At 41.3% G+C, this 27,655-nt stretch overlaps 1 protein-coding gene across 7 annotated transcripts; it reads right to left on the reverse strand.

Moving 5' to 3' along the window:
- On the reverse strand, positions 1 to 27,655 carry HOATZ (HOATZ cilia and flagella associated protein). Of its 7 annotated transcripts, XR_015241362.1 has the most exons (7): positions 25,526 to 25,667; positions 22,958 to 23,431; positions 21,882 to 21,952; positions 3,157 to 3,216; positions 2,517 to 2,569; positions 416 to 513; positions 1 to 183 (listed from the first exon to the last, which is right to left on the reverse strand). XR_015241362.1 is itself a non-coding variant. In XM_086679157.1 (6 exons), the coding sequence occupies exons 2-6, from the start codon at positions 23,184 to 23,186 to the stop codon at positions 126 to 128; spliced, it is 471 nt and encodes a 156-aa protein (XP_086535283.1). In that variant the 5' UTR covers positions 23,187 to 23,431; positions 27,465 to 27,655; the 3' UTR covers positions 1 to 125. The 7 variants fall into 7 exon arrangements, 5 of the variants coding, with proteins under 5 accessions (XP_086535283.1, XP_086535282.1, XP_086535284.1 ...); XR_015241363.1 differs by lacking the exon at positions 3,157 to 3,216; XM_086679157.1 differs by lacking the exons at positions 416 to 513; positions 25,526 to 25,667 and adding an exon at positions 27,465 to 27,655.

Genomic DNA, 27,655 nt, shown 5'->3' on the forward strand with positions numbered 1-27,655 from the left:
CTGCGCATTTAACTTTTATTTCTTTGTCTATCTTAACAAGGTGATCCGAATGATCCTGACTTAAGAGAAGGTTGTTTCAAAAGTAAAGATCTAGGTGAGCCATCCTCTCCCATTTGTCCATCAAGTTAGTCCAAGGCTTTGACCTCCTGTTGGTCTTCCTTGTCTGACTCTGGTATCACTTTCCTGTGGGCAGTAACATGAATCAGTTTTAATACACAGAACTCTGTAGTTGTAAACACAATGTAGCATGGAAACGCTTTTCAAAGTGTCCCCAGTAACTGTCTTGGATTCTGGGGATGCATTAGATTTTGCAACCAAGTATCAATGTGCAAGTGGGAGGAGGGGTCATTATGCAGTGAGGTGGGATTTGAAGGGCTTGGGAGAAGACTGCCCACCCTAAATATATTTTGCTCACCTGAGAGTGACACTTCTGAGATTTCATCATTGATTATTGATTTCTTTGGATTACCCATTGCTTCTTCTAGTCAGACCTCTTTTGAGATGCAAATATTTCTGGGGTGGGCAATAAACATATTGATACTAAAACCTTACCAGGAACACACTTTCTAGTTCTTTCTGCCCGAAGAGGACCTAGATTATCATCAGATCTGTTGCAGGAGCATGGTGAAGGTGTATCTGTGTGTGCCGGGGGGTGGGGGGGGGGGGCAGGCTGGGCGGACACGAAAGGATGGAGGGAGGAGGAAGAGGGCAAATTTAAGTACTTTACGATTGTATCTAAAATATTTCAAAAATTTTAAAATGTTTACAATGTGCACTATAAAAGCATCACCTTCTAAATTAGCTAATACTGAACTACATGCTCTTTTTGAGCTAAAGTTTTTTGTTACAAATATTTTCTGAATTCCCACATGCAGCCAGTGTGTCAGGCACTTTGGGTGGCCCAGTTTCTCACTGAGCTTACAATGCAGTGGCAGACAAGCCCACAGTACGTGAAAAGTTAAATAACTTAGGAGTTAATGAGTTGAGTTGATTATAAAACACGGGTGCAAAGTAGCGTGTGGCTATTTGCCAAAAGAATGGTACAGACAGTGGCTGCAGAAGAAGCTCAGGAAAGGAAGGTCCCCGTGAACAGAATGACATTTAAGGCTCCAGGGCTGAGGAGGGAAACTGGGTAAGCTCAAATACAAAAGGAGTTAGGCAGGCATGTAAAGCATTATCTGCTCAAGCCTGAAATGATTTTGTAGGTGAATCAACATGGGTGGTAGCAGGAATGTTCTGAGCATTCCTGTAAAAATATGCACAGAAACCTGAAGCGTCCAGACCCATGAGCCGATGCTGGTTAAGTACCAGTCTTCACCCATTATTTGAATCAGATAAATGAATCTTCCCCTCGGACTAGTTTTGCTTCACCCTTAGAAGCTAATTCAAATCATCTGGCTAAAAAGTAAGACATTAAGTTGCTGAGTATTATGTGGACAACAAAGCCAGGTGATTAAATGATCTTTTCATTTCTTTCAGAACTTAAAAAAAAAAACAAAAAAACTAGTGTGGACATATTTTTATTTATTTATTTATTTATTTATTTATTAAAAAATTTTTAAATGTTTTTATTTATTTTTGAGACAGAGCATGAGCAGGGGAGGGGCAGAGAGAGAGGGAGACACAAAATCTGAAGCAGGCTCCAGACTCTGAGCTGTCAGCACAGAGCCTGACACGGGGCTCAAACTCATGGACTAGGAGATCATGACCTGAGCTGAAGTTGGACACTTAACCGACTAAGCCACCCAGGCGCCCCTAGATATATTTATTTTTAAAAGAGAATTCCTTTGATAATATTAAAGGGAGTTAGCCTCAATACCCGTAGGATAAGAACCAAAATTCTATTACTCTCTGTTCTTCCTTGAATACAGTATGCAAATAAATATTTATAAAATTAATGTTGAATTAGCCACATTAGTTTTCAGTCATAATAACAAAAAATGTAGAGTTTTTTTTAAATAGGGCTTCTTTTTTTAAATAGGGTGTTTCCTTTAAACTCTTCGGGACCAAGTGTCTCCTCCTGCTCTAACATGATTGCAGGGATAAGGCTATTAACCCCTCACCGTGAGGCCAAAGCCCCCACTACATGAACCTAGGTTTCGCATCCTTAGATGTGGCTTTGGTGGGATCGGAGCCGGTAATCGAAAAGACCCGCTGAGTTGTTAAAGATGACAGGGCTGGACGTGGGGAAGGGAGTGGGGAGCTGAGAGGGCGTGGTGGCAGGTGGGTACCGTCGCCCGGAATGAGAAAGGAGGGGAAGGGAATGTGTACAGAGATTCAGGCTTCATTTGTTGTCCTGTTTGCACCACTTCATGCTGGCATATTGCCCAGATACGCAAGTGGGCACGCAGGCTTTAAAGTGGAGGGGGAGAAGGTTTATTCAAGGCCCCGTAAATACAGTGGGTGGGTTTTTAGAAGATTTGAGGGCAGGGGGCAAAGAGAGTATGAAAAAAGAAGTGCTTCTCTACGGGAGGAATCTAGAAAGGTACGAATATTTTTGACAGAAGTAAACTTACTTTGCTTTGTGTCCTTCGGCCTTTGGCTTGTAAGGAAGGGAAACCAGCTCTTTCTGAAAACAAAAACAAAACAGAAGTCAGAAAGGAACATTTTTAATTCTTGCGCTGACTGAAATTTCCTTACTTGAAAAAAAAAAATCTGAGGGAGAATTACCATGGAGTTTACACAGACTAGCTTCTTAAATCTGGAGACTGTGAGGTTAGAAATGTTCCAGATTAAGAGAGTTAGGGTTCATTCACGAGAGCAGGTGTTTGTACACCCGTAAGTTTAGGGGGTGCTCTTATTGTTTTCCTATTTTTATTATGTTTCTCTTCATTTAGCATTTGTTTTGGTATGATCTAAGCAAGACCGATCACTGGAAAACAAAGATCAGCACTGCGGGGGCCCATGGGAATATGCTATAGCCTTATAATGCGTGATGGCAGACCCACTGACCATATCACCTTGCTTCTATGCCAGCAGACCTGCGTTCTCTGGAGATGGCAAAACTACCTGATGTCTATATCCTGCCCTCACTCCAGTAGATAGAAGGCTCTGGGCCATGAGTATCTACATATCTGGGGACAATCTATAAACCTCTGGGAATGTGCCATAATTCGCCCCTCCAGATCAATGTATCCGAGAGCCTATCGATCTCACCGAGATCCTTTCTTCTCTTTGTTTTCTTAAGAGTTGGAGAATCTCATCTCTCCTTTTAGCCTGTTTAAAGGAAAAAAAAAAGTGAGTGAGTCTTTGACTCAATAATAAAGGTTTTGTCTGTGAAGGGTGGATATCATTGCATTTGCCTTCCGGTGTTCTTTGGAAGAATTTAAAAGTATTTAATTTCCATGATAGATTTATACTTTTCATGTGTAACACAGTTTATTCCAGAAGATGCTACTTTACAAAATAATATGATTTTCATACTAAATGGAAGGGTTTTTTTTTTTGTGCCCATCTAATAATCTAATGATAACCTTTATTAAGACTTTGCTACACAAACTATGCTGAGAACTTCATGTACATAATGCCATTATTTTCTTGTAATAACCCAGAAGTTTGTCACTACTGTTACCCCACTTGATAAAGGAGGTAACAAGGTTTAGTAAGGTTCAATAACTTACCCAAGCCACGAAATGGCAGATCTGGAGTCAGTCCCAGCTCTATTTGACAACAAAGCCCAAGCTATCGTCCACCCCACTAAATTGCCATCAAATGGTAGTAAGCCGCAAGATCAGCAAACTCAGACAGCAGGCCACAACCTAAGTCTGTGACAAGACGGCTCTCAGCAGTGCGCACATGGAATGGAGCCTCAGTCTCATCTCTCCTCTGCCTTAGATACTGAGACAAGGACACCCTCAGGTAAGTTTTCCTATGTCTTAAAACACTAATTTAGTGCAGGCATGAAGATTTATCAACATATAGACTATATAAAAAGGGCAAGTATGGGTACAAAATTTCTTTCATAAAATCCAGTTATGTTCAGTCTTGGAGACAGCCAGGGAGAACATTGCATCTAGAGTATTTGAGAACGAAAGAAGAACCTGAAAATCAGACAAATAAAATTTGTAGCTTTGAGTGGCCAAATAAAATGAAAGCGGCTCTGTTCAGATCAAGGCTACAACCAGGAAGTAACTGGGAACAGACACAGATTTGTCATAGCCAGGTAAAAACTCGGAAGTCACCCATCCATCCGAATTGACCGAACACTGCACTCTTTTCCTAGGGCTGGGGTAACGAAGCACCATGAACCGGCTGACTTAGAACAACAGATATTTATCGTCTCACAGTTCTGGAGGCTGTCTCGCAATTCTGTCAAAAATCAAGGGGCTGCTGGGGCCAAGCTCCCTCTGAGACGTGTAGGGGATCCCCCTGGCCTCTGCCCAGCCTCTGGTAGCTGCTGGCCATCTGGGGCGCTCCTTGCTTGCAGTTCTAGACCTCCAATCTCTGCCTTCATAGGCATGTTGCTTTCTCGCTGTGTATCTCTGTCTTCACGTCTTAGAAGGACACTTATAAGGCCCACTTTACTCCGGTAATAACTTACCTTAACTAATTTCATCTACAGCGACTCTATTTCCAAAGAATTTCACATTCTGAAGAATACTGGGGGTTAGGACTCGAACATATCTGTTTTTCAGGGGAGACGCGTTTCCATCCGTGACGAGCACCTGTGATGTAACATCACCGTGCTAGGGGCTGAACAGCACAATTCCTGCTCGCAAGGTAATTGCAGACAATACTTTCAACTGTGCCATGAAGGCGTTTGTAGAGGCTGCAATCAAGAGACCTGACAAGGGACCCTTAATTCAGACTCGGGGGGGTGTGTGTCTCTAGGGGAGACTCAAAGATGTCCCAGAGGCGACAAGCTTGTTCCTCCTAGTGGTGGTCACCAGAAAGCAACAGACACAGGATGGGGATGAAAGCTTTTGAGGCGGAGGAAGCTGGGTGTGCCAAGCCCTGGAGGCTGCTGCATTGCTAAGCAGTAGTTCTTCAGGACGAGTCTTCGGCCCGGACCCCGCTGGCAGGCGAAGCTACAACCGTGGGGTGAGCTCCACAGAGACTGGAAGAAAGGAGCCCAGGGGGCAGGAGAAATCAGCAGCTGGGCCAGGTCCACCTGTGCCTTGGCTTTGCCTCGTTTTGCTCCTGGCATGTGAATCTTGCCTCTTATAAGCCTATGAAGTTCTTATTTGGGGACAGGATTTCTACCTTTCACTTGAATTTTAGGTCTCACATAACATCACGGTTATTGAAAGAAAACTAATTCAGGATGCTTGCAAAAACGAAGCTGAATTTCATAACACCTGTCATCAAACTTGCTAGGGACTGGATAAAATAATGTCTGTAGATAAGGACCGGGGATGTTTTTAATGTAGGTGTTCAGTGTTGGTTTCTTCTCCAACTTTCCCATTACACATGTGCTCAACGGGAATCAATGGCTCCCGTACTGTGATTACACAGCACTTTGTACCTTTATTAAGGTATGGATCTTACTTTCCTTGTTTTATCTCATAGTTGCTACCATGACTCTTTCAGGGTATTATCCTTCTTTTTATCCTTCTTTAGAGCCTAGCGGTGCCTTGCAGATGATACTCCATGAGGTTTTGTTACGCTGAATTGATTGAGTCACAACATGTGAATGAAACTATTGCTCTAATACACAATTATTGGCCTAAGGGGGAAATTTAAAAAAAAAAAAAGAAGAAGAGGAAGAAAAAGAAAAATGTTTTAGAAAGTGAAATTAAACAATGGATAGTTCTGAAGATTCTTTATGGACAAAACTACATAATTATTTTGTGTGTAACTATGGGGTACCCATAGGCAAGTTGTATTGACATAATGCTTCTCACGTACAGACACATATTTAGTTACAAGATCTAAAATGATAGTAAAATTAAAAATTCACCTGTCTTAAAAAGAGAGATGCGTTTATTCTATGATCAGTCCAGACCAAGTGCATATTCGTGGTAGGAGAGTCACTGGCTCTGGAGTTTGGCCAGCACTGAGGCACCAGCACCATGGTGTAGAGTGTGCTCTCATGGCATATGTAACATCACCCAGGGCTTTAATTATAGAATTTTTTTTTTAAGTGAGGGATGGAGCAAGTTGGCTGGGCTGGTCAGCTGGGCACCTGCTAGGGGGCCCCTACCTCACTCATATGGTGGCTCCCAGCACCCCCTTCCTTGAATCCCTGCTCACCTCATCCCCTGGCCCTGCCTTTCTTGGTAAAAAAAAAAAAATAACTCAAATAGATTTTATGTTAAAAAAGAAATTGATTTGTCCTTTTATTTCAGGTCCTTTTTTTACTATAATGGATTTTAGTGCCTGATCAGTTTTATAATATAATGCACCAGAAACAGAGCTTTCAGATATGATTTGATTTCTGCTTTCTGGATGTGCTTCCTGGGAATGAATAAGAAAAAACTACCGCAGGCAACCGTGTCATCAGAACAAAAACAGTGCCAACTATTCTAATAAATCTCTGCCTTGATAATTAAACAAATTCAGCGGTAAGAGAAAATCTCTACAATTTAACCTACTAGTAGGGATAAATAATTTACTTTGTTAATTTCATAACAACAAAAGACTAATCATTTCTACGCACAGTGTTCTGGTTGTATTCATTAATGGGATAAGAAATTTTAGCCATATGATTTATTAGTTCTTCAAATAATAATATAGGGAGATCAGAATTTAAATTTAAATATTAAAAAAAAATTTTTTTTAACGTTTATTTATTTTTGAGACAGAGAGAGACAGAGCATGAACGGGGGAGGGTCAGAGAGAGGGAGACACAGAATCTGAAACAGGCTCCAGGCTCTGAGCTGTCAGCACAGAGCCCGACGCGGGGCTCGAACTCACGGACCGCGAGATCATGACCTGAGCCGAAGTCGGCCGCTTAACCGACTGAGCCACCCAGGCGCCCCTAAATTTAAATATTTTAACATAGTATTTTCTTCTATATTTATACATTTAATTTATATACTATTCTTAAAAAAATAAATTATGGACTAAAACTTGGTTCCAGGAAACTAGGATAGTTAATATCTCATAGGTGGTTAATACATTTTGGTGTCACTTCAAGAATTAAAGGGCTTAGTTTTCTCTTTTTGGCTTTTCAGAGCCAAACAACATGGGCGGCTCCACAGACTACGGAGTCAAACACTTGGGTTGGAATCTCAGTTCTGCTGTATGATTAATGGCAAGTAGTACCTTCAATAGCCCTCCCTGTTCTTCCTTTCTTCCCTCTGACAGTAATCACTAACCCACAGGTTAGAGGTTTGTGATCCTGGGCAAAACCAAGAGCCACTTTCTGAGTCTTGGATTTCTCATTTCCAAGCAAGGTTGTTGTGAAAACTGGAGATCATACAAACTGCTTTACCGAATGCATGGCATATGGTAAACATTTAATAAGCGGTAGTCATTATTATCGTTATTATTACTCTTATTAGAGAAAAATTTTCTTCCAATGCTTTCAAAATGTGGAAAAGTGGGAAAAAGAGGATGGATTGCCCATCCTCTGTGGACAGGAGGATACTGATGATTCCATCTCTGGCCTATGGGTGAGCTGCTGGATAGAGTTGAATGGAAGAAAGGGAAGATGAGGAGGGTTAGTGAAGAGATTATTTGCCCTTAATTATGCAGTGCAAATTCCTCTGCCCACAAATTTCCAGTGCATTATAAACTTTCTCCCTAGTTAATCTTCAGTTATACAAGAAACTCTTAATAAATACTAGTCTTTGAAAGACAGGTCCTCTCTTCTCAAGACCTGGTTCTCATATGAACAATCCATTTCTTCTTTGGATTATGATTGAAATTTTTTGACTGAAACATTCATCAGAAATAGCATACGTGTGTAATTCTCTGATTACTTATCTACATTACCAAAAGAATATAGATGACCACAGCATAAGCTGAACTACTGAATTTAATCTTAAGATGATTTTAGAAGATTACTGAATTGATTTCAAAACCAATTCTTTGCCTAGTTGCCTGGCAACCATCCCAATACTTAGAGAATCTAGAAACTCTTGGAACCAGTAGGGTATAGTAGTTAAGCACCTTGGTTCCATTGACAGATAGACCTGGGTTCCAACTGCCTTTGCTAGATTTTAGCTGTGTGACTTTGAAAAAGTCACTTACATGTTTCAGCCTAAGCTTCTTCATCTATAAAATAGGGGTAATTGTGGTAATTCTCAGAGTTGTTCTGAGGATTACATAAGGAGGTGAATAAAGGATTTACAGCATATGTGCTTTCTTTAGTTCCCAAAATATTATATTATACAATGATTTTCCTTTCCTTCTGAAAGGAAAAAAAAAAAAAAAACATGAAGAAAATAGCCTAAAAAATACTGGAGTAAATATATTAATTTACATGGAAATTTAAATTTTTTACAAATTCTTTCCATTGAATATAAATGCAATATATACTCATGGTCCAAACATCAGAAAATGAAAAAAAGTACATAAACATAATATTTGAACATATCCATTGCTGGATCTAAAATCTTAATATAAGTTTAGAATTTTAAAACATGTAGAAAGTTTCATAAGAACCTTCAAGGAGCTCCAAAATAAGCAATCTAAGGACTTAAAAAATTATGCATCAAAGGGAGAAAGGCAGCCAGAGCAGCATTGGGGTAACTTAATGACCACAGTAGAAAAAGCATGCTCAGCAATGGCACGAAGGTAACAGGCCAAGTAAAAATAAATGGAGACGTGGAAATAGGAATGAGCTGAAAGATGCTTAAAGATGATGATAAGCCTGTCTTTCCTGGGGCAAGATGCGTGTTTTGGGGGAAGAGGAGTATAAAGCGTAGGATAGTTGAATGGCATCACATTGAGGAACTTGACATAAAGACAGCTCTGGTTAAGCTTGGTTTAGTAGAAAATGGGCACTATGTTTCTGACCACAATATAATTTAGAAAATAAAAAGAGATATCTTAAGAATATCTCAAACATTTGGAAATTAAAAAGTATACTTCTAGATGTGATACACACACACACACTGCAATATTAGTGATCAGAAAGAATGAAATCTTGCCGTTCGCGACAACGTGGATGGAACTAGAGTATATTATGCTAAGCGAAATAAGTGAGTCAGAGAAAGATGCAGATCATATGATTTCACTCATATGTAGAATTTAAGAAACAAAACAGATGAACATAGGGGAAAGGAAGGAAAAATAAAATAAAAACAGTTTTGTATGTTTTTTTTTTTTTTTTAGTTTATTTGAGACAGAGAGAGAAAGAGAGGCCGAGAAAGAGGGAGAGAGAGAATCCTAAGCAGGCTGTGCACTGTCAGTGCAGAGCCCAACATGGGGTTCAAACCCACGAACTGTGAGATCATGACCTGCGCTGAGATCAAGAGTAGGACACTTAACCTACCGAGCCACCCAGGTGCCCCACAAACCATAAGAGACTCTTAAATACAGAGAACAAACTGAGGGTAGCTGGAGAGGAGGTGGGTGGGGGGATGGGCTAAATGGGGGATGGGCATTGAGGAGGCCACTTGTTGTGATGAGCACTCAGTGTTGTATGTATGTGATGAATCACCAGGTTCTCCTCCTGAAACCAATATTACACTGTATGTTAACTAACTTGAATTTAAATAAATAATTTTTTTTAAAAAGCATATTTCTAAATAATTCTTGGGACAAATTAGAAATCAAAATAGAAATTTAGAAATACTTAAAATGGAATAATAATGAAAATACTATCCAGCTTGTGAGGTGAAGCAAAAATAGTATTTTGAGGGATATTTATAGTTGTGCTTATGTTAGAAAAGACATAAAAAGGACAATTAAGAAACAAACTGAAAAGAGAAGGAAGGTAGAAAGAAAATAAGAACAAACCCAAAATTGAAGGAAGAAGTGACACAAATCAATAGTAAGGTAGAAGCCAAAAATATGATGGAGAAGAGTAAAGCCAAATTTTGGTTTTTGGAAAAAGACTATTAAAATAGATAATCTTTTGGAAAAACCATTGAGAAAATTATACAAATGATTACAAATGAAAAGAAGCAATAACTAGAGCTACAGCAGAGATTAAAAAGATGACTAAAGGGGCGCCTGGGTGGCTCAGTCAGTTGAGCGTCCAACTTCAGCTCAGGTCATGATCTCACAGCTCGTGAGTTCGAGCCCCGTGTCGGTCTCTGTGCTGACAGCTCAGAGCCTGGATTGTGTCTCCCCCACTCTCTGCCCCTCCCCTGCTCCCACTCTGTCTCTCTTGCTCTCAAAAATAAATAAGCATAAACAAATTTTTTAAAATGATGAAAAAACACTATGAATCCTTTACACCAAGAAATTTGCAAATGTAGACGAAATGGACAATTTCCTAGGGAAAAAAAACAAACACTTAGCAAACAGATCCAAGAAATAACAAACAGTCTCATCCATCTAAAACACAAAAACAAAATAAACAAGCAAACCAAACCTATACTACTCACTCAGTTTAGGGTCATATTTGTAATTTAAATTTTAATGATGACTGTAACGTTGGTCACCATTTAGCTCATCAGTCGGGTTTGCCTTGGCTTGAGTTGGGTCTAATTGTCGTTGCTATTTACCACCTCTAGTAGCGTGTTGGCCTCACCTAGTTAGCTTTTCTATACTAGAGTCTTTTTCTAGGTTTCCAAGAACTATTGCAAAGGGTCTGTATAGCTGAAAATATTCCTGTCCCAGTGGATTTTTGATAGGGTTCTGGTCGAGAACCACTGATCCAGACCTTCACCATGATGTTCACCTCTTAATCTATACTTGCATAGAGGGGCGGTATTTACCTGCAAGGGTTAACTAACTTTGGCCACACGTTTTTGGTGAACTTTCCATAGTTGATATTTCCAAATTTATTTTCAGTGACAATTTTTTTTTCAGGTGGTACATAAAATAGGATTATGGGGAAACATTATGAGAGCGTCTCCCTAACAGTATGGGCAAGCCAATCTTGATTGTGTCTTTTAATCGGGACATGGGTACCTGGGGGACGGCGCCTTTCGTCATCTACTCATCATGTCTGGATGACAATCTACATCATTTGATAATCTATATCATCACCCTTTTACCCTGTTAGTCAAAGCATCTCATTTAATCCTAAAGCTTGGTTTATACCTGGCTGTACTCTAACCTTTCAATTAGGGGTTAAAAGAAAATAGAAAGGGAGAGCAGAGAAGATAAAACAGACTTTCACTGAGTCACCGCTGGATGACAGGCCTTGTGCAAGGGATTACTCATTAAACCCTCATAACACAGTGAAATGGGTATTATTATTATTATTACTGCTTTACAGCTAGAAAGAACTCAACCACATAAAAATTAACCACTTTTCTTGGGGTCACGTAACTAACTAGTAACTGGCAGGACCAAGGATTCAAGCTCATTCCCAACACTGTTTGTTTGACTCCATATCCTCTGCTTCTTTTGCTACAGTACTTCGAACACATCCTGGAGATTTTGGAACACTTACACACACACACACACACACACACACACACACATTTGTGACAGATGGTTTCTTCATTCAGTCTTCGTTTTGAAAATGAAGAATTAATTCAGATTAACCATGGTGAATAAGACAAATGTAGTCTGCTCTCAGAAAAACTTTATATTCTAGTAGAAAATGGGAACTCACAGAGTGGGGAGCTAACCCAGCTTGAGGTCAGCTTTGATCAAAGTTACTTATTTTATGCTACCATGTAGCACTTTGCAAAAAGTGGTTGAAGGGCAACGAATAGTTGAATTACAGTAGTACTTTTAAACTGATGAGCTGGGGCGCCTGGGTGGCGCAGTCGGTTAAGCGTCCGACTTCAGCCAGGTCCCGATCTCGCGGTCCGTGGGTTCGAGCCCCGGGTCAGGCTCTGGGCTGATGGCTCGGAGCCTGGAGCCTGTTTCCGATTCTGTGTCTCCCTCTCTCTCTGCCCCTCCCCCGTTCATGCTCTGTCTCTCTCTGTCCCAAAAATAAACAAAAACGTTGAAAAGAAAAAAAAAATTTAAACTGATGAGCTAAGATCCTATTTAATATAAATACAAATATATTTTTATATTATAAAAATAATATACATTCATGATAGGATTTTTGATTAAAAGTTAACTATTAAATGGGAATCACACTCCAAATTTGTAATATTCAGCCAAGGCTCTATAGTTTAACACAAGTTAAGGACATCAGCTGATCTTTTTTCTTGGGACTCCTAAATTTAACTTTTAATTCTATGCCTATGATTGGGAGTCCAACAGGAGCACTAGGGAATTCTAGTTCTTGTTCTACAGATGCAATCCTCACTAGGTTCCGTGTCTCTTCCACGTGCCATGCCAACTTGAGGAAGGTGCAAATTACCAGTGGCTTTAGGTACAACTAGGTATGGGTAAAAAGTCTCACATCTCGGCTGATTCCAAAAGGCGGTACGTAACTGCTAGCATGTTGATTTTGATAACAGGATGCTTCAACTATGAATTTACTCTATAAATTTACTACCATCCCCTGTGCCTATGAATTGAACTCTGCTCTGTAGATTCTATGATTTCTGTATAGTAAATTTATACCTGCTATGTAGTAAGATACTGAACTGTTGGACCTCAAATGATCTACTATGTACTTTCAAAGACAGCGTGAATAATCAAGGAAAAGGCTTTCTCCAGTCTGAATTTTAGGAGGCAAACCCACCAGCAGTAATCCACGAGAGTGGATGGAGGATGTCAGAGGGCTATTAACTGGAGGAAGAACGCTGACTGGCAGGAAAAAGATGCATATCTAAGCACCTTTCCATACCTCCTGGAAATTGCTTGATCCTGGCTCAGTTCCAAGCTCTGACATATATAATTTTCATTTAAAAAATGACAGCTTACTAAAATGAGAAAAACATATCAGTCATTACATAAGAGACAGTCAATACACAGTTTTTCTTAAATGTAGATTCCAATAAAATATTAACTTATCTATTGTGAAGAATAAAAAGAAATCTATTTTCTTGGTTCTGTTACACATATTTTAATGCAAATCAGTACTAATTATCTGCAGAGCATAGCTCTTGTTTTAAAACATTCACGCAAAACAAACGCACGAAAGTACAAGTGATTTTTAAAACTGCTTAATGTTGCTTTCAAAGGCACTTATTTTTTTAAAAAAGCAATAAGTGAGATTTGAATTTTAATGTTGGGGAAAATAGCACAAAATGAACATTGCATTTTAAAACTCACTAGAGCATAGATGTATTAAGGGTACTTCTACATGTGATTGAATTATAGACTATTGATGGCTCAGTCTGCGATAATTATTAAGGCTTGTCTTCAGCAAACAAGTAACTACTGAGTCTCTAAGGTTTTCATCATATTGATGCGTATAGATAAGGTGAGTGTGTTCATAGCGCTGGCCTCCTCTTTCAGGAGTGTCTTTCCTGTCCTGCCCATTAGGCTGCAAGAAGGAGGGGGTGGGGGACTTCCCACTCGATGGCTCTCCAATCTCATCCCTGGCCCTTAACTTCCCTGAGTTTCGGGCCTGGCAACTCCACCTGCTTCTCTCAAAGGCACCCCACACTTGTACAGTCTAAGCTGAATTCTCAACCCCTCCCCACTCCAACAAAACAAAACACCAACGCAACACCTGAACTTCATCTATCCAATGCTCCTTGTTTCAGAGAACGGCACCTTTTGTGCAATCCAGAGAACTCGGAGTTATCTTCGATAACTTGTTCAGTCTCACATTTCCTATCAGTATAGGACTTAAGTCTTGGTTACTTTGCTTCCTAAATCTCTCCCAAACCTACTTTTCCTAATCCAAGTTTACCATCACCTCCCAGCTGGATGATAGCAATGGCTTCCACTCTGGTTCGCCCACTTCCGCTCTGGCCACTTCCAATCCATTCTCAGTTCTGTCATATGTATTCTAATGGAAACCATTCTCTGTATTATAGTCAGTCTCCTGACTTTTCCAAACAAATCCAATATTATCATCCCCCCCGATGTAAAACCCTTCAGTGGCTTCTTATTGTTCTTACGGTGGCCTAAGCTTTGCATTGCTGGCCATTCAGCTTCTGAAATGCCCTATGCCTTTCGAAGCACAGGGTCTTTGCAAAGCTGCTTCTGCTGTCTGCAATGCTCTCCCCCAAAGCTCCCAACACCCCTGCTTCTGGCCTAATGAATGCCCACTCTTCCTTCAAATCTCCGGTTAGTCTTTGCAGAAATCCTTCCTGTTCCCTTGATTGGGTCAACTCTGCCCTATTCAGTGTCGGCCCAACATCACGTAGAACTCTTTCACAAATATTGCTCTCCCTGATTAGACTGCAACTTTCATATAAGGATAGAATTTGTATCTTTACAACATGTTGGTGACTCCACCACTGGACTCCAGTGCCCAGCACAGTGCCAGGAACACAGAGGTACTCAAAAAATATTTGTTGAGTGAATCTTGCCCAGTTCTTCCAAAACAGATTCTTCTAAGTTTTGTCCTCATAATTCATTGTACTGTATGCCTTTGCTTGCCTCTTCTTGCCTGAGCTTGGCCTTGCCTCTTCAGCTATGACTGTTGACTTGCTTACATCTTTTTTTAAGGCTACCAAGTTTTCGGCGGCTTTGGGCGAACATTACGTAAAGTTCAGCTTGGCCCCATCTGACTTACATTTCAGTATAGAGCCTCACCTGTATGGGGTGGGCCCTACACAATGTTGAATTCAACCTCGCGTTACAGGCGAGTGTCTGTACCCATACCAACATTTACATTATGTCTGCTGGAAGCATTATGGTCATAAACTCCAAAGAATGCAAAGATAATACATAAAACATGATAAGCATCATTAAAAACTATCTTTTTTCTTTCTGTTTTTAGTTATTCAGTGCTCTAAAAATGTATCCTTTATAATAAAAGTTTCAAGACTTAGATATACTGTCCTAAATAATAGCTAAGTTTTCTCTAATAAGTTACTGAATTAAGGTAACTATGAAAATATGTCTTTTTTCCTCAAAAAGTTATTTAAGTGTTTATCTCTATAATAGAACAACTGTTTGTAGGTTGATTTTTTTAAATGGTTTTTATTTATTTTGAGAGAAAGGTGGGGGGAGGGGAGGAGCAGAGAGAGAGAGAGAGAGAGGGAGGGAGAGAGAGAGAATCCTAAGCAGGCTCCACATTGCCAGTGCAGAGCCCAACGTGGGGTTCAATCTAACAAACCATGAGATCATGACCTGAGTGGAAATCAAGAGTCAGACACTTAACAAACTGAGCCACCCAGGCACCCCTGTAAATTGATTTCTGAACATTTTTTGACTTGGCTAAAAAAAATTACCATTGGTTAGGGCACCTGGGTGGCTCAGCGGTTGAGTGTCAAACTCGGTTTCAGCTCAGGTTCTTTATCTCACGGTTTGTGGGATCAAACCCCAAGTCAGGCTCCACATGTCAATGTGGGATTCTGCTTGGGATTCTCCCTCCATCTCTCTTTGCCCCTTCCCTGCTCTCACGCAGTGCACACACATGCTAATAAATAAATTTAGAAAAATGCCATATGTCAATTTGTTTATCTTGTATACTGATGGCTTTAAAGTAGTTTTCTGGGTATGGCAGCGGGGAATAACACAAATGTTTAACGCTGTGATTGTTGGGGAGAGGGTTTATGCTTCTAGGACTCTGCTTTCTTGTTTATAGCCAAGGCTTTCTCTTGTATCAGAGTTCTAGTACATGGAATATTGTCTTCTGTGTTCAATTTCTTTCTTGTTTCCTTGTCTAGTACCCCAGATACTCCAGGACAGTGGTCCTGCCTTATTTTCTACTCTTGACCTCGTATTCTAATTCCATTTCCATCTGTTGCCTTTTCCTGGTATCACTTCCTTTGGAAAACATACAATGCTCATCTACTGTGACTTTGTCCTATCAACTCTATTTCCACTATTGCCTTGTCAATTATTTTAAAACCTACATAATCCCATTGTGTTTCACCCTACACTCAATAGTTTCATTTAGTCATGTTTCACAAGCAGATAATTAGTATGGGTTCTTGACCAGGTATATCTTAGGGGTTAAAATGTTTTTATTCTGTTCCTAAGGTGAATGTATATAGAAGACAAAGTACGTAAATCTTAGGGAAGAAAGAAGAAAAGATTTGGGACATGTCCCTGTTGAACTCTGGGGCTGTGTCTGTATCAGGCAATGAATTCGTGTAAATGACTGCAAATCTCGTCTATCTGATCCCTTTTCCTCCAAGTATGTTTTCACGGACTGTAGAGGTTGCAAAGAAGATTAACAGGGGAACCTCATCTGTCAGCTGAAAATGTTTCCCAAGTCTGAATAATGTTTGAAAACAAAGTGTTTCTATAGATGATATAAAAGAGTAATTCATACATATTTATGTAATCTTTTCATTATCATTTGCTACCAAAATATTTGCTTGTTACTGTGAATGTGCAGTCTATTTTTATGATTCTTTCACTTGAATTCTTTGACAAATTAGGAACAACAGGAATTTAAATGACTAAGTATCTTTTGTTGGTGAAGGAGAAACCTACCATTTCCTAAGGTTCTATGGAGGAAAAGGAACTTCGTTAATAGTACATTAGAGCAGGATAGCAAAACTAAAAAAGTGCTCGATAACACTGTTACTGAGAAAATTTAGGTTTGTCTGGGTAGCCAATTCTGATCAATTTGACAGCAAAGAGGATTTTTTTTAATGTGAGCATCATGGTAAGGACACTGAGAAAATTTCCTACATCTTTGATTTGGATCTATGAAACTGATAAGCATCCCTTTTATTACTTTGAAGTATAGGATAGTATTTAAGATATATATACAGGATATAGGATAATGGAGAATGCCGTTAAGGTTTTCCACTTTCATGCTGTTTCATAATTCAGTGAATAAAAGTATTGTGAAGCTTCTTAGATTCTTCTCCTAAGAATGTTCTCATGGCATGATTTGCTTCCGGTTCATGGAAATGCCATATATATGCAAGCTCACTTTTGAGGAAGACTTACACTATGGTCAGTCTTGGCTGCATAGGTTATGTGAGAGGATGGACTAAAACCCCATTCCCTATAAAGAGTATATCTGGGATGTTGTTCTGTAGATGAATAATTTCCTTGTAGAAATCTTCAGTTTATACATACTCATGTGAGAACTCTGATTTCAGATGGACATTTCCAATAAGGCATCTATTTACATGACTTAAAATACTGTTCTGATCTCTTCTTCCTTCTCCCAGCAAATGAATTATTTATAATTCTTTTCATAAAGAGATAATCAGCTAAAGAGCTTTCTTAAAGGTGGCAAAACTAAAAAGCAAATTAGTTTTATGACTTCAAAAAATTAGCTGACTATTCATTTATTATAATGTTTGCAGACTACTTTAGAACTCTCAAAGGAAGAATAATGGTCCAGTATAGTGCTATAAGGTTTCCTTTATGGACAGAGTAAGCCATTTAATCTTGACAGACTCAACTGTTTTTGATTTTCTGCCATGGATATCCATCAAAGAAACAGTAGTTGTGATTAATAGCATTTTGACCACTAACCAAAAGCATTTATAATGTATACCTGGAGAATATTCCAAAATGGAGGATAACGTTACAGTTTTTAAAAAGTTTACCAACCAAAAAATCAATATCAGTCGGGAGAAAAAGCTTTTATAAAGGTACTTTTAAGATATATGGAAATGACATTTTTAGATTTTTCATTAATTTTAAGGAACAGCAGAAGAAAAAACCTTTCAGAGAATTGATGGGAAATACTTTCCCCCTATTTTAACATGAAAATCACACTAGGTATTTACTTATCAATGTATATGTTCAATATATGTAGAAGATTCTCTGAAATTAAACAGATCATTGTAAAATTTTTATTAGCTAAAAAGGACCACCCACTGCCACTTTTTTTTCTGTCATCAAGCTAAAATTTCTAGAACGGTGATGGCAGCAACACGAATGGGGCACAACAGACTTAGAAAAATGGTAGAATCCAAAAACTGACTCTATGTTTTCATAATTACACGGAGTCACAAAAATTTCTCCCACCACATAGAGACCCATGAGATAAAGGCAAAACTGAGAATAGAAGTGATGTGCTAACATACTCCTAAAGCCAACTTGCAAACAGATTAGCTTTGGGGAGTAGTATTGCAAAAATTATCAGCCTAGAAAAATTTGCCAGATGGATATACGTGGAAAAGGCTAAACAAACTGGAAACATCATTGTATAGACCATATGTTCACTCATTAATTCATTCACTTATACATTTATTTATTCAATCAACAAATATGTATTGTGTTTCAATAACCAGAAAGGCATCGGGCTTAAGCACTATGAAATGACCTCTATTCTCACAGAGGAGAGGAGGATTCACATTTGTCGAAGGCAAACTACGGCCAGGTGCGTCACATGACTTGTATCAGTGTATGAAGTGGCCATCTTTCTCATTCCTCTTTTTCTACCTGAGGAAGCTGAGCCTCACGGTTACATAGGTTGTTCTAGGTCATGCAAATAGTAAGTGGCAAAGTTGGACTTCCAAACTGGCTTTGTTTCTGAAGTCCACTACACCATGGTGCCTGTAATCTGGCAGGGAAGACGGGAACACACACAAAGGCCCATAGCACAGATCAGAGACTGTGATAAACGCCGTGAGAAAGATGTACGTGCCTTGCCATAGGAGCATGCGGGGGGAAGCCGTTCATTCTTCTAGCGTCTAGGTCGCCTCTCCCGGCACAGAGAGGTTGGCACTTGAGCTAGGTTCTTGGAGGTAAATGGGGAAGAGCATTTCAGGTAGAGACACCAAAGCGCATTGCAGGTCGAAGAAACAGCTTACAGTCTCACGGGGCTGGAAACAGTGTTTCTCACACACGTTTTATTGACACTACAGTTTTGAATTCTAACTTATTTGGGAGCAGAGCCGAACGGTGCCATGGCCAAAATCATTATCACACAAATGAGTCTCACGGACTTTGAAATGAGGATACAGGCTTTGAATCTAGGCTCTGCCACTTACCACTTGTGGGAACCAGAAGATCACTTCAGCCTTGTTGGATTAAATGGGAATCATCGTCATGAGACTATTGTAAGGCAAATAGGAGCTGATACAAGGGAACTGCTCAGCTTAGTTTCTAGCACATGGTATATACTCACTAAATTGGCCGTTATGGACACTACATCACAGTAGTATCTGAAATATACCGCAGGATTCCTTTGCCTTTTGTACCAGGGCACTGTCTGAACAGCATTCTACTATGCTGCACTGACTAAGCTCTTCAATGTACTCACAAGGCATAGCTTCAGTGACATTCTATTTCTTTCCTGCGGGCTTGCTGTTTTGTTGGGCCTCTTCTGCTCTCAACAAATAGAATCTTCTTTACCGCATTGCACGCCCACTTGAGCTGATGTCCCATTGGCAGATATCACAGAATAATCTGTCTATTTAGGCTCCACAAAAATTATTTTACCCATTCCCCACTTCGCTAGTACCTACGGGGAGGCTATGGAGTGTGCCCTAGCCTAGTGGTTGCGAACCAGTTGTGCAGTGCGGGCTACACTGGGGGTGGGGGAAGGCTCAGGGAGGAGGAGGAGAATGGTACAAGTCGGTCAGGTTATGGTCAGATTGAAAAGGAACTTAACACACTGAAGGATTTGGTCTTCATCCTGCAGAAATGGAGAGCCAAGGAAAAAAAGGAAGTAGGTGGATGGACTGAGTCGTTCATCTCCCCACTCCCCACCCCCACTCCTATGTTGAAACCTTAACCCCATGTGTAACTGTATTCTGAGAGAGGGCCTTTGGGGGGGGGGTAATTAAGGTTAGATGAGGTCATAAAGGTGGGGCCCTAATATGATCGGACTGGCGTCCTTGTAAGAAGAGGAAGAGACACCAGAGTTCTCTCCCTGTGCCATGTAAGGACCCGGTGAGAAGCTGGCCATCTACAGGCCAGGAGGAGAGGTTTCATCAGAAGCCCACTCTGATGGCACCTTCATCTCAGACTTTGAGCCTTCAGAACTTTGAGAAGATAAAATTCTGTTGTTTAAGCCACCTAGTCTGTGCTCTTTTCTTACCCTAGCATGCTGATACAGAAGGAGAGAAGCGTAACTGGATTTGGGTTTTAGGAAGACAACCGGTGCCCTGTGGAGGACTGCTCTGCATATTCTTTGGTCAAATCGTTTATTCCTTGAAACTCAGCTCCTTTGGGGAGATTTCTTGATTCCTTAAGCTTCATTTTGATGCCTTTCAATGTGTTCCCACAGTGTTATGTGCATACAACTATCATGATGATGTATCATAATTCTTGTCTTTAGTTGGCTGTCTCTACCACCAGACTGCACACTCCTTTAGATCACAGACCACATCTTTCTCTGTATTCCCAGCATCTGGTATGGTACTTGGCACTTGGTACTTCTCAATAAATATCTGTAGCATTAAGTAATTAATGTGGAAGAACCCGAGGCAAGGAAACCAGTTCTAAGACTACTGATATAATAGTCCATTAGCAGGGGTGCCTGGGTGGCTCAGTCAGTTAAGCGTCTGACTTCAGTTCAGGTCATCATCTGGTGGTTCGTGGGTTCAAGCCCCACATCAGGCTCTGTCCTGACAGCTCAGAGTCTGGATCCTGCTTTGGATTCTGTGCCGCCCTCTCCCTCTGTCCCAGCCCCACTTGTGCTGTCTCCGTCTCTTGAAAATGAATAAACATTAAAAAAAAAAATTCATCAGCAGAACATGCAACTGTAACTCACATCATCTTAATTGTTTGGCAAAAGGTGATAAAAATTGACAATGGTTTGTCTTTAATCTTTTGTTTTTCATATCTTCCAAAAATGAAATTAAAAAGTATTGAGGAAGTTGACTTGAATGATTTTTACCTCACTAAAAATTAGGTTCCATCCCACCCATTAAGTCCTGGTATAAATACACAGTACCTAATAGCCTCAAGAAAGAAGAAAATGCTGACTATTTATAATCACCTCATTTGTTTGGAAGAATCACCAAAAATCTATACAGTGAATTAATGTAATCAGCAAACTGAAATGCATTATTCTGTAATCTATGTAGAATTCCCGATAAGTCTTTCAGAGTTTGCCAGGACACCAATGATTAAAGATATTAGGCCCAAACCAATCTTCTATCTTTGCTTTTATAGTGCAGCAGCAGTTACAGGAATGGAATTTATCCATTAACCAAACAAAATGTTCCTATAAATCACCATATTAATTGAGGAGTTAAAGTCTGTGCCTGTGCCATTTAAGCAAAGGAGGGATGTTGCCAAAAAGAGATATGCTCAGTGGATTTGACTGTGCTAATGTGTTCAATTTCACCCTTTGGTCGCTGTGGTTCTAGATGACAGACTCATCCCTCTGATCATTTAATTCTGACCTATTAAGATAGCCATTTCTATTAGATTTTTCCAGTTCTTACAACGTTCTTAGAACACTGTATATGGTTTGGGGATTTATTGGATGGCAAATGTGTGAAGCCATTTTCCCCCATTTCCCTCTGATTCTGTGGGCTTTTGCAGAGACTGAGAATAGCCAAAACTTAATAGAAGTTTTTAATCTTTAATTATAATTCTAACAAAGGTTCTCTAATTGCTCAAGCTGATATACAAGAAGTAGAAAATTTTTACATACATGTGTTTAGAAAAGAATAACTATATATATATATATTTTTTTTTAAACGTTTTTTAATTTATTTTTGAGAGACAGCATGAGCAGGGGAAGAGCAGAGACGGAGGAAGACACAGAATCCAGAGCAAGCTCTGGGCTCTGAGCTGTCAGCACAGAGCCTGACGTGGGGTTCGAACTCACAAACTGCGAGATCATGACCTGAGCTGAAGTTGGGCACTTAACCGACTGAGCCACCCAGGCGACTCAAATGACTAGGCTTATTTAGAAAATAATAATGAATTTCTAATGAAAATCAGATGACCTTGAAATATTGGCCTACCTTTTGGAGATACTTTTCTTTGTCCTCAGATTGCTGAGTCTTTAGGGTTTCAGCAGTGATGTCTGGACTCTCTAAAGGAAACAAAGTCAAATTCAACCTGAAATAATTTTATCCTGATTTTATAATAAGGTTGATATGAAACTGGATAAATATTAAAAGGTAATAGAGCGGGAAGGTAGACACAAATATGTACTGTCTTGAAACCTTATAAACCAGATTCATAAATAATTGGAGACTGAATAATTGGCTATGGCCAAAGGGAATCTCTAATCTCTTTAGAAGGTAAGACAAGAGTCCAGAGACAAGAGAAGGTCTCTGAAGAGAACACAGAGTTCTCTCAGAGTTTCCAATTTCTATATTCCTATTCAATGTGGTAGGGAATTTAGACATTCTCCTCTGGGTAGATAGGGTGGTCTCTGAGACAGAGCTTTGGTATGCAATTCAGAAAGTTATGCCAAAGTGTAAACTCATCTCCTTATACCTAGTACCTAGTTTCTGAAGAATCTAGGAATCAGGATGTTGAAATGCATAAAACTTGGTACTTAATGTTTTTTCCAGCGAAAACAGGCTGGAAGTAAATTTTCTCTAAAAACTACGGAGGGGAAGTAAAGCAATTATTGGAAAGATGACGGCATGAAAGGTATTTAAGCTCTCTAGACCTATAAAAATTGCATAATAGCAGTTTGCATATCTGCTTACTAATGTCTTACACGTCTGGGAACTTGGCTCCCAATATTGATTCTGCTTTCAACTTTCTCGGAGGCTTTCCTGTGTGAACTTGATTACGCAAACACCCCATTCAGTCAGCATGTAACGTTCCCCCAGATTATTCTCTGCCGTTTAGCCAAAGAGCTGCCATAACTCAAGAGATACTTTCAGATGTGATGTTAGGTATAATAAATACACAAGTGGTGCTTTTGAGGAAGGAGTGCTGAGAAGTTTGAAAAGCTGTGGGTATAGGGTTTTAGACATGTGAAACGAAAGATTCTTATTTTAGAATTCGGTTCTGCAGTTACTTCTGGGAGGAGCTCTGCAACCCTCCAGGTTGGTGATGATGACAGGAGGCATCCACTCACCAGTTGCACCGCCCCTGGAGGCCCTGGCCACCCGCAGACGCTGACTGCTACCTCTGGACAGCACCAACTGAGATTCGTTGGTGGGATACATCGACGCGGCCACCCAGAACTGCTTGGCCAAGTTGGAGTCCTGTTCTGAAGATCCCGTGAACACCAGTAATCCCTGAGGGCAAATTTCAACGGACTCCTTTAGGCCAGGGCGACCTCTGCCGTCGGGCTTTGTTTCCATGGCAACTCAGGACGCTTCTCCAAGCTCCCTCGGCTTCTTTCCCAGCCCCGCCTTGTAGAGAACGGTCAGATTGGCAACAACCACGCCAGAAGTCCTTATTTTTCCTGGATAGGTGTGGGGGTGCAGCGCCTGCACATGGGCGATCCGAAAGCCCACGTCTTCAGGGCCACAGGCTTTAGGGTCGGTCCAAGCCTTGCGAGTCCAGACAGCAGAGTCAAAACATCAAGTTGGGGGCGTTTCTTGTCCTGTTGGGAGTCAGTGGGGCAACACTTCAAGGCTCTCACGTCCCCAGTCAGACTTCGACCCACCTCCCACCCAGCTCCCTCTCCCCCAAATATATCTAGATATCTAAATAAAGCTTTCAATTTCTTTGCTCTGCCACCCGAACCCACCCGCTCCTTCCACACCAGATTGCCACAGCTCAGCATGCCCTATGTGGATATTCGTTGGAGAATCCAACAGGGAGGCTAACATCCTAGCCTAGGGGAGCCCAGAGGTCCAAACGGGGCGATAAGCACCTAGGTGTAAAATTTTTGTTAAAGAGTCCCCTCCGCCCTATCCTTTCAGGGAAATCTAATGGAAGAAGCTGAATTTAGATCCTAAGTGCATTTACTCATCAGTCCAGCTAAAAGCTGTGTGCTCTGCAAGAGTCTTAAATGATTACTTAAAAGAAGGGGCTATGGCTCATGTGTGGACTCGGTCCAAATAAACTGTGAAAAATGTTCATGTATTCTTAGAAAAAAAACCATTATGAAGTGTGAGCGAATCACTTTCCTGGGAGATTTCGTTAATCTAGGGACAATTTCACTATTTCGGCCAACAGCAAAGTTGTGATTACCATGGCAGGAATTGACATGAATGGCCTACAGCCAACTCAGGAAAGGAAAGGGGACACCTGGTAATAACCACAACTTACAACTTGATGGCACTTTTTAATCTTTCAAAAATTTTCATACAGCCTCACAGAAAGATAGTTTCAAAAGTTGATGATCACAAGTCTATACAATGGCAATAGATCAACTAAGCAAAAAATTATATTCCCCAATATATCTAAAATTTTGGGGGGTTAAGCACCTCAAGGAAGTTGAAAAATTATAAAAACATATATATATAATACATTGTATATTTAGCAGCTAAAATACTGATTTCTCTCTTGGCTAAGCTATTCATAGCCAATGGGGAGTATCTGGGTATTCCAGCCCCCCTCCCCCACCCCAAACACACTGATGTGCATAGGCAGCTCATTTGGACGATTAACAAATCTTTTTACCTGGCCGTGTGGTTAGTGATTGGTACTATTAGCAATCAGCTAACTACACTGCCTAGTAACTAGACTCACAGAGGGGGTAAAAAAAATTTCACTTCCATCACACACCTCAGACCAAGTTGGTGCCCCAAACGTGGTGATAGGCAAATCATGGTTTCAGTTGTAGCTCCCTTTAGTTGGTGGGTTGGTGAAAATGATCTTACTTCATGAAAAAAAAAAAAAAAAAAGGCACAACGGATCACATCATACAGCATTAAACGTCAAGGTCAGGGCTCGTCCCCTGAGTCTAGAAGTCATTATAGCTTACATTAATGCCATTCAACTGTCCAGATGTCGCCCTGCTTGCAGGAGATGGCCCACTCTCGCAGTGACTCCCCGGGGTAGCTCACAGTTTAACTGCACGGAGCAGCGGCCGCCCCCCTGGGGTGCAGGCATTTCCCCCCGAGAGCCGACCATGTGCTCCGCGAGCAGCGCTGTGCCCCGCAAATGCTGACGCATCGAGTCTCGAAGCGCAGCTTTCTCCTAACGCTCGGGATCCGCCGCTTGCCGCCGAGGGTGGCTGGCGTCCTCCGGCCCGCGGGGCGGCGGGTGATGCTGTGCCTTGTTTTGATGGCAGTGGAGTTAGTGATTGTGAGCACCAGAGTACAATCAGCTAATTACACTGCCTACAAACCGAGCACCGGGCGCCCGCGGGCTGCAGCTCCGGGGAAGGTCGGCGGCGCCCACGCCTTGGCCCCGAGCGGGGTCCGGGCCTCGTTTCCCCTCTGGCGACGCCCGACGGTGCCCGGACGCGAGGACCAGGGCGCGGGGTCCCGGACTCCCCGGGTACCCTCGCCCGGCCCGCGGGATGCGCTGGCCCCTGCCCGGGCCCCCTCATACACTTGGCGTGGCAGGGCCAGCGGGCAGCGCTCCGAAAGGACCTGCACCTGCGGGCCGCGCCCCCCCACCCCCCAACCCTAGGTGGCTTCATCCCAGCCTCTGCCGAGGCCCCGCGCCGGTCCCCCGTGCCTCCCGGGGCCCTCCCCCTCAGGTTCCCTTCCTTCTCTGTACGCTTTCTGGGGCTGGCTCCCACCTCCCTCACTCCCGGGTCCGGTGCGCCCCAGAAAACGTTTCTTCAGGCCCCAGCCCGAACCCTAGAGCCGGCTCTCTCAACCCCGTGCGCCCCGCAGCTCCGAACGGCCGAGTGACCGTGGCCGTAGCGGGCCAACCGCCCTCGGAACCCCGAGGCGGAGGGGGCGGGGCGCGCGCGAGGTGGGGGTGGGTTGGGGGAGGGGCGGAAGCTGCCAGAAGGGGCCGAGGGCGGGTCCTTGCGGGGAAGAAGCCCTGGAGACCGAGGCACAGATTCCTGAGAAGTTTCTCTTCCTGATAGGGCAGGAGGGACAAAGAGCTCCTTTTCCCCTCCCCCTCCCCAAGAAGCCCCACACGCCCACCCAGTTTTCATGCCCGTCTCCGTCAGAGAAAACAACTTGGCCTCGTACCAAATTGTAGGCTCTAATTTTCCAGATGGAGATAGGCCTGGGTGGCCTCTGGCTTGTGGGACGACTGCCTTTGAGAATCCCGTCCGCACGCTTGCCTTCTCCTTGGGCTCCTCTTACAGTCTTGGAGGGCCATGCAATGAGGTGGAGGGTTGGATCTTCTAGTCAAATAACCAGTCAGCCAGCTCGTTAGTTAGATCAAAGCGTGGGCCTCACATATTTATTTAATTACCTGGTATATATTCAGCACCTAAGGTCACTTATTCTACCCTCCATGTGTATAATCTAGGTGGTAACACAAAGTGAACACATTGTTTATTCCTCAAGGCAGTATATAATAAATTACCAAACTGGGCAGAAATAGAAGAGGGTAGGTTGGGTATCAGTGAGAACTGTAATTGTCAGGGAAGTTTCATGGAGGAGCTGAGGCTTGAGTAGGTCCCCCAAGCAAGACTAAATCTGGATATTCAGGGAGAAAGAATGTCTTGTGACCAGTTACATTTTTCTTATTCTCACAACTCCACATGTGATCATGTAGATGTATTTATGCGTGTATTTGGAGTAGACTGGACAAAAAGGACAGTTCGAGAGGATTTCTGGGAGATCTATAGGAATACTTCTTGTCTTACTTACTCCATGCCCTCTTTTCCTTCAATGAATAAGTCAGGAGAGGATAACCTCAGTTTAGTGAAACTCAGTTGGGAGTAGCCCCCCACTTCCCACCCCCAGTATGGTCTTCATGCATCTGGTATAGAACACTCACTGTTGACCCCAAATGCTTGGTTCTAAATTATTTCCCACAGAGGAAAACTTCCCAGCTATAGATTGATTCCCTAAACCCAGCAAATGGTTTCATAGATGCCTCTAATAGCGTGAATTAGGAGCAACTCATCTAGATCATTCAAAACAAATTCTAAACTCATACTATTAAACCACCAGAAGAACTTTCCAATGATGAGTTTTCAGTATTACAGCATTATCTTTCAATACGAACACACATTTTTTGCCACACGCATCATTTATTCTGACAACACCAAAGTGAAGAGTAAGAAACCAACTTTACTGTACCAAATGTATGGTACAGAAAACATTAATTGTCAAGATCAACTTATAAAGTTAAATTGCAAAAAACAGGTCATTTATAACTAACAATAACTTGCATTCATCTTATGGTTGGGAGAGGCACAATGTTGTGGAACATATTACACAAATCCCTCACACTTCTTTAACACGTACAGTAAACCAAGCCATACTGGGCAATATGCTGGAATCAGAGCTTATTAACTTGTGAGCTTTCTAAAGATAACTATAGAGCCAATTTTGTATTTTGTAGTTAAATATACACGCATAAATAAGTGCAGGAGCGAAATAGCTTTCATTCCATTAACAACATGCAGACTTACAAGTTTTGGTTAGGACGTAATTATAAAAGCAGTTCTGTTTTTTCAAATTGCGAGTCAATTTACCCAATACAATATTAAATACCTCTTCCTGGTTGATGTTTTAGGATCATTAGTTGCATCTAACATGTCTTACCTGAGTTGGATTGCTGCCATCCAAAGCACTGGTTGCAGTAGATGCCTTGAAACTTATATTTTTAGGGCTGTTCTTCAAGGATGATAAAAAAAAAATAAAGAAAACATATGTAAAAGTCATCAAGATGCATTGTCTCCAGAAATAGATTTTTTTTTTTTTAAACGCAGTTCATTTTGCAGGTAGTGCAACTA

Source organism: Puma concolor, chromosome D1 (genome assembly GCF_028749965.1).
Source record: "Puma concolor isolate L17-30 chromosome D1, mPumCon1.1.hap2, whole genome shotgun sequence".
Classification (NCBI taxonomy): Eukaryota; Metazoa; Chordata; class Mammalia; order Carnivora; family Felidae; genus Puma; species Puma concolor.

What these genes read in the sequence shown, in the direction of transcription:
- HOATZ (XM_086679157.1), bottom strand. Translation starts at nt 23,186, where the DNA reads ATGGAAACAAAGCCCGACGGCAGAGGTCGCCCTGGCCTAAAGGAGTCC. An exon ending in CTCCAGGGGCGGTGCAACTG is followed by an intron (nt 21,953 to 22,957) that starts GTGAGTGGATGC and finishes TGTTTCCTTTAG; the next exon opens with AGAGTCCAGACATCACTGCT. An exon ending in GCCGAAGGACACAAAGCAAA is followed by an intron (nt 184 to 2,516) that starts GTAAGTTTACTT and finishes TACTGCCCACAG; the next exon opens with GAAAGTGATACCAGAGTCAG.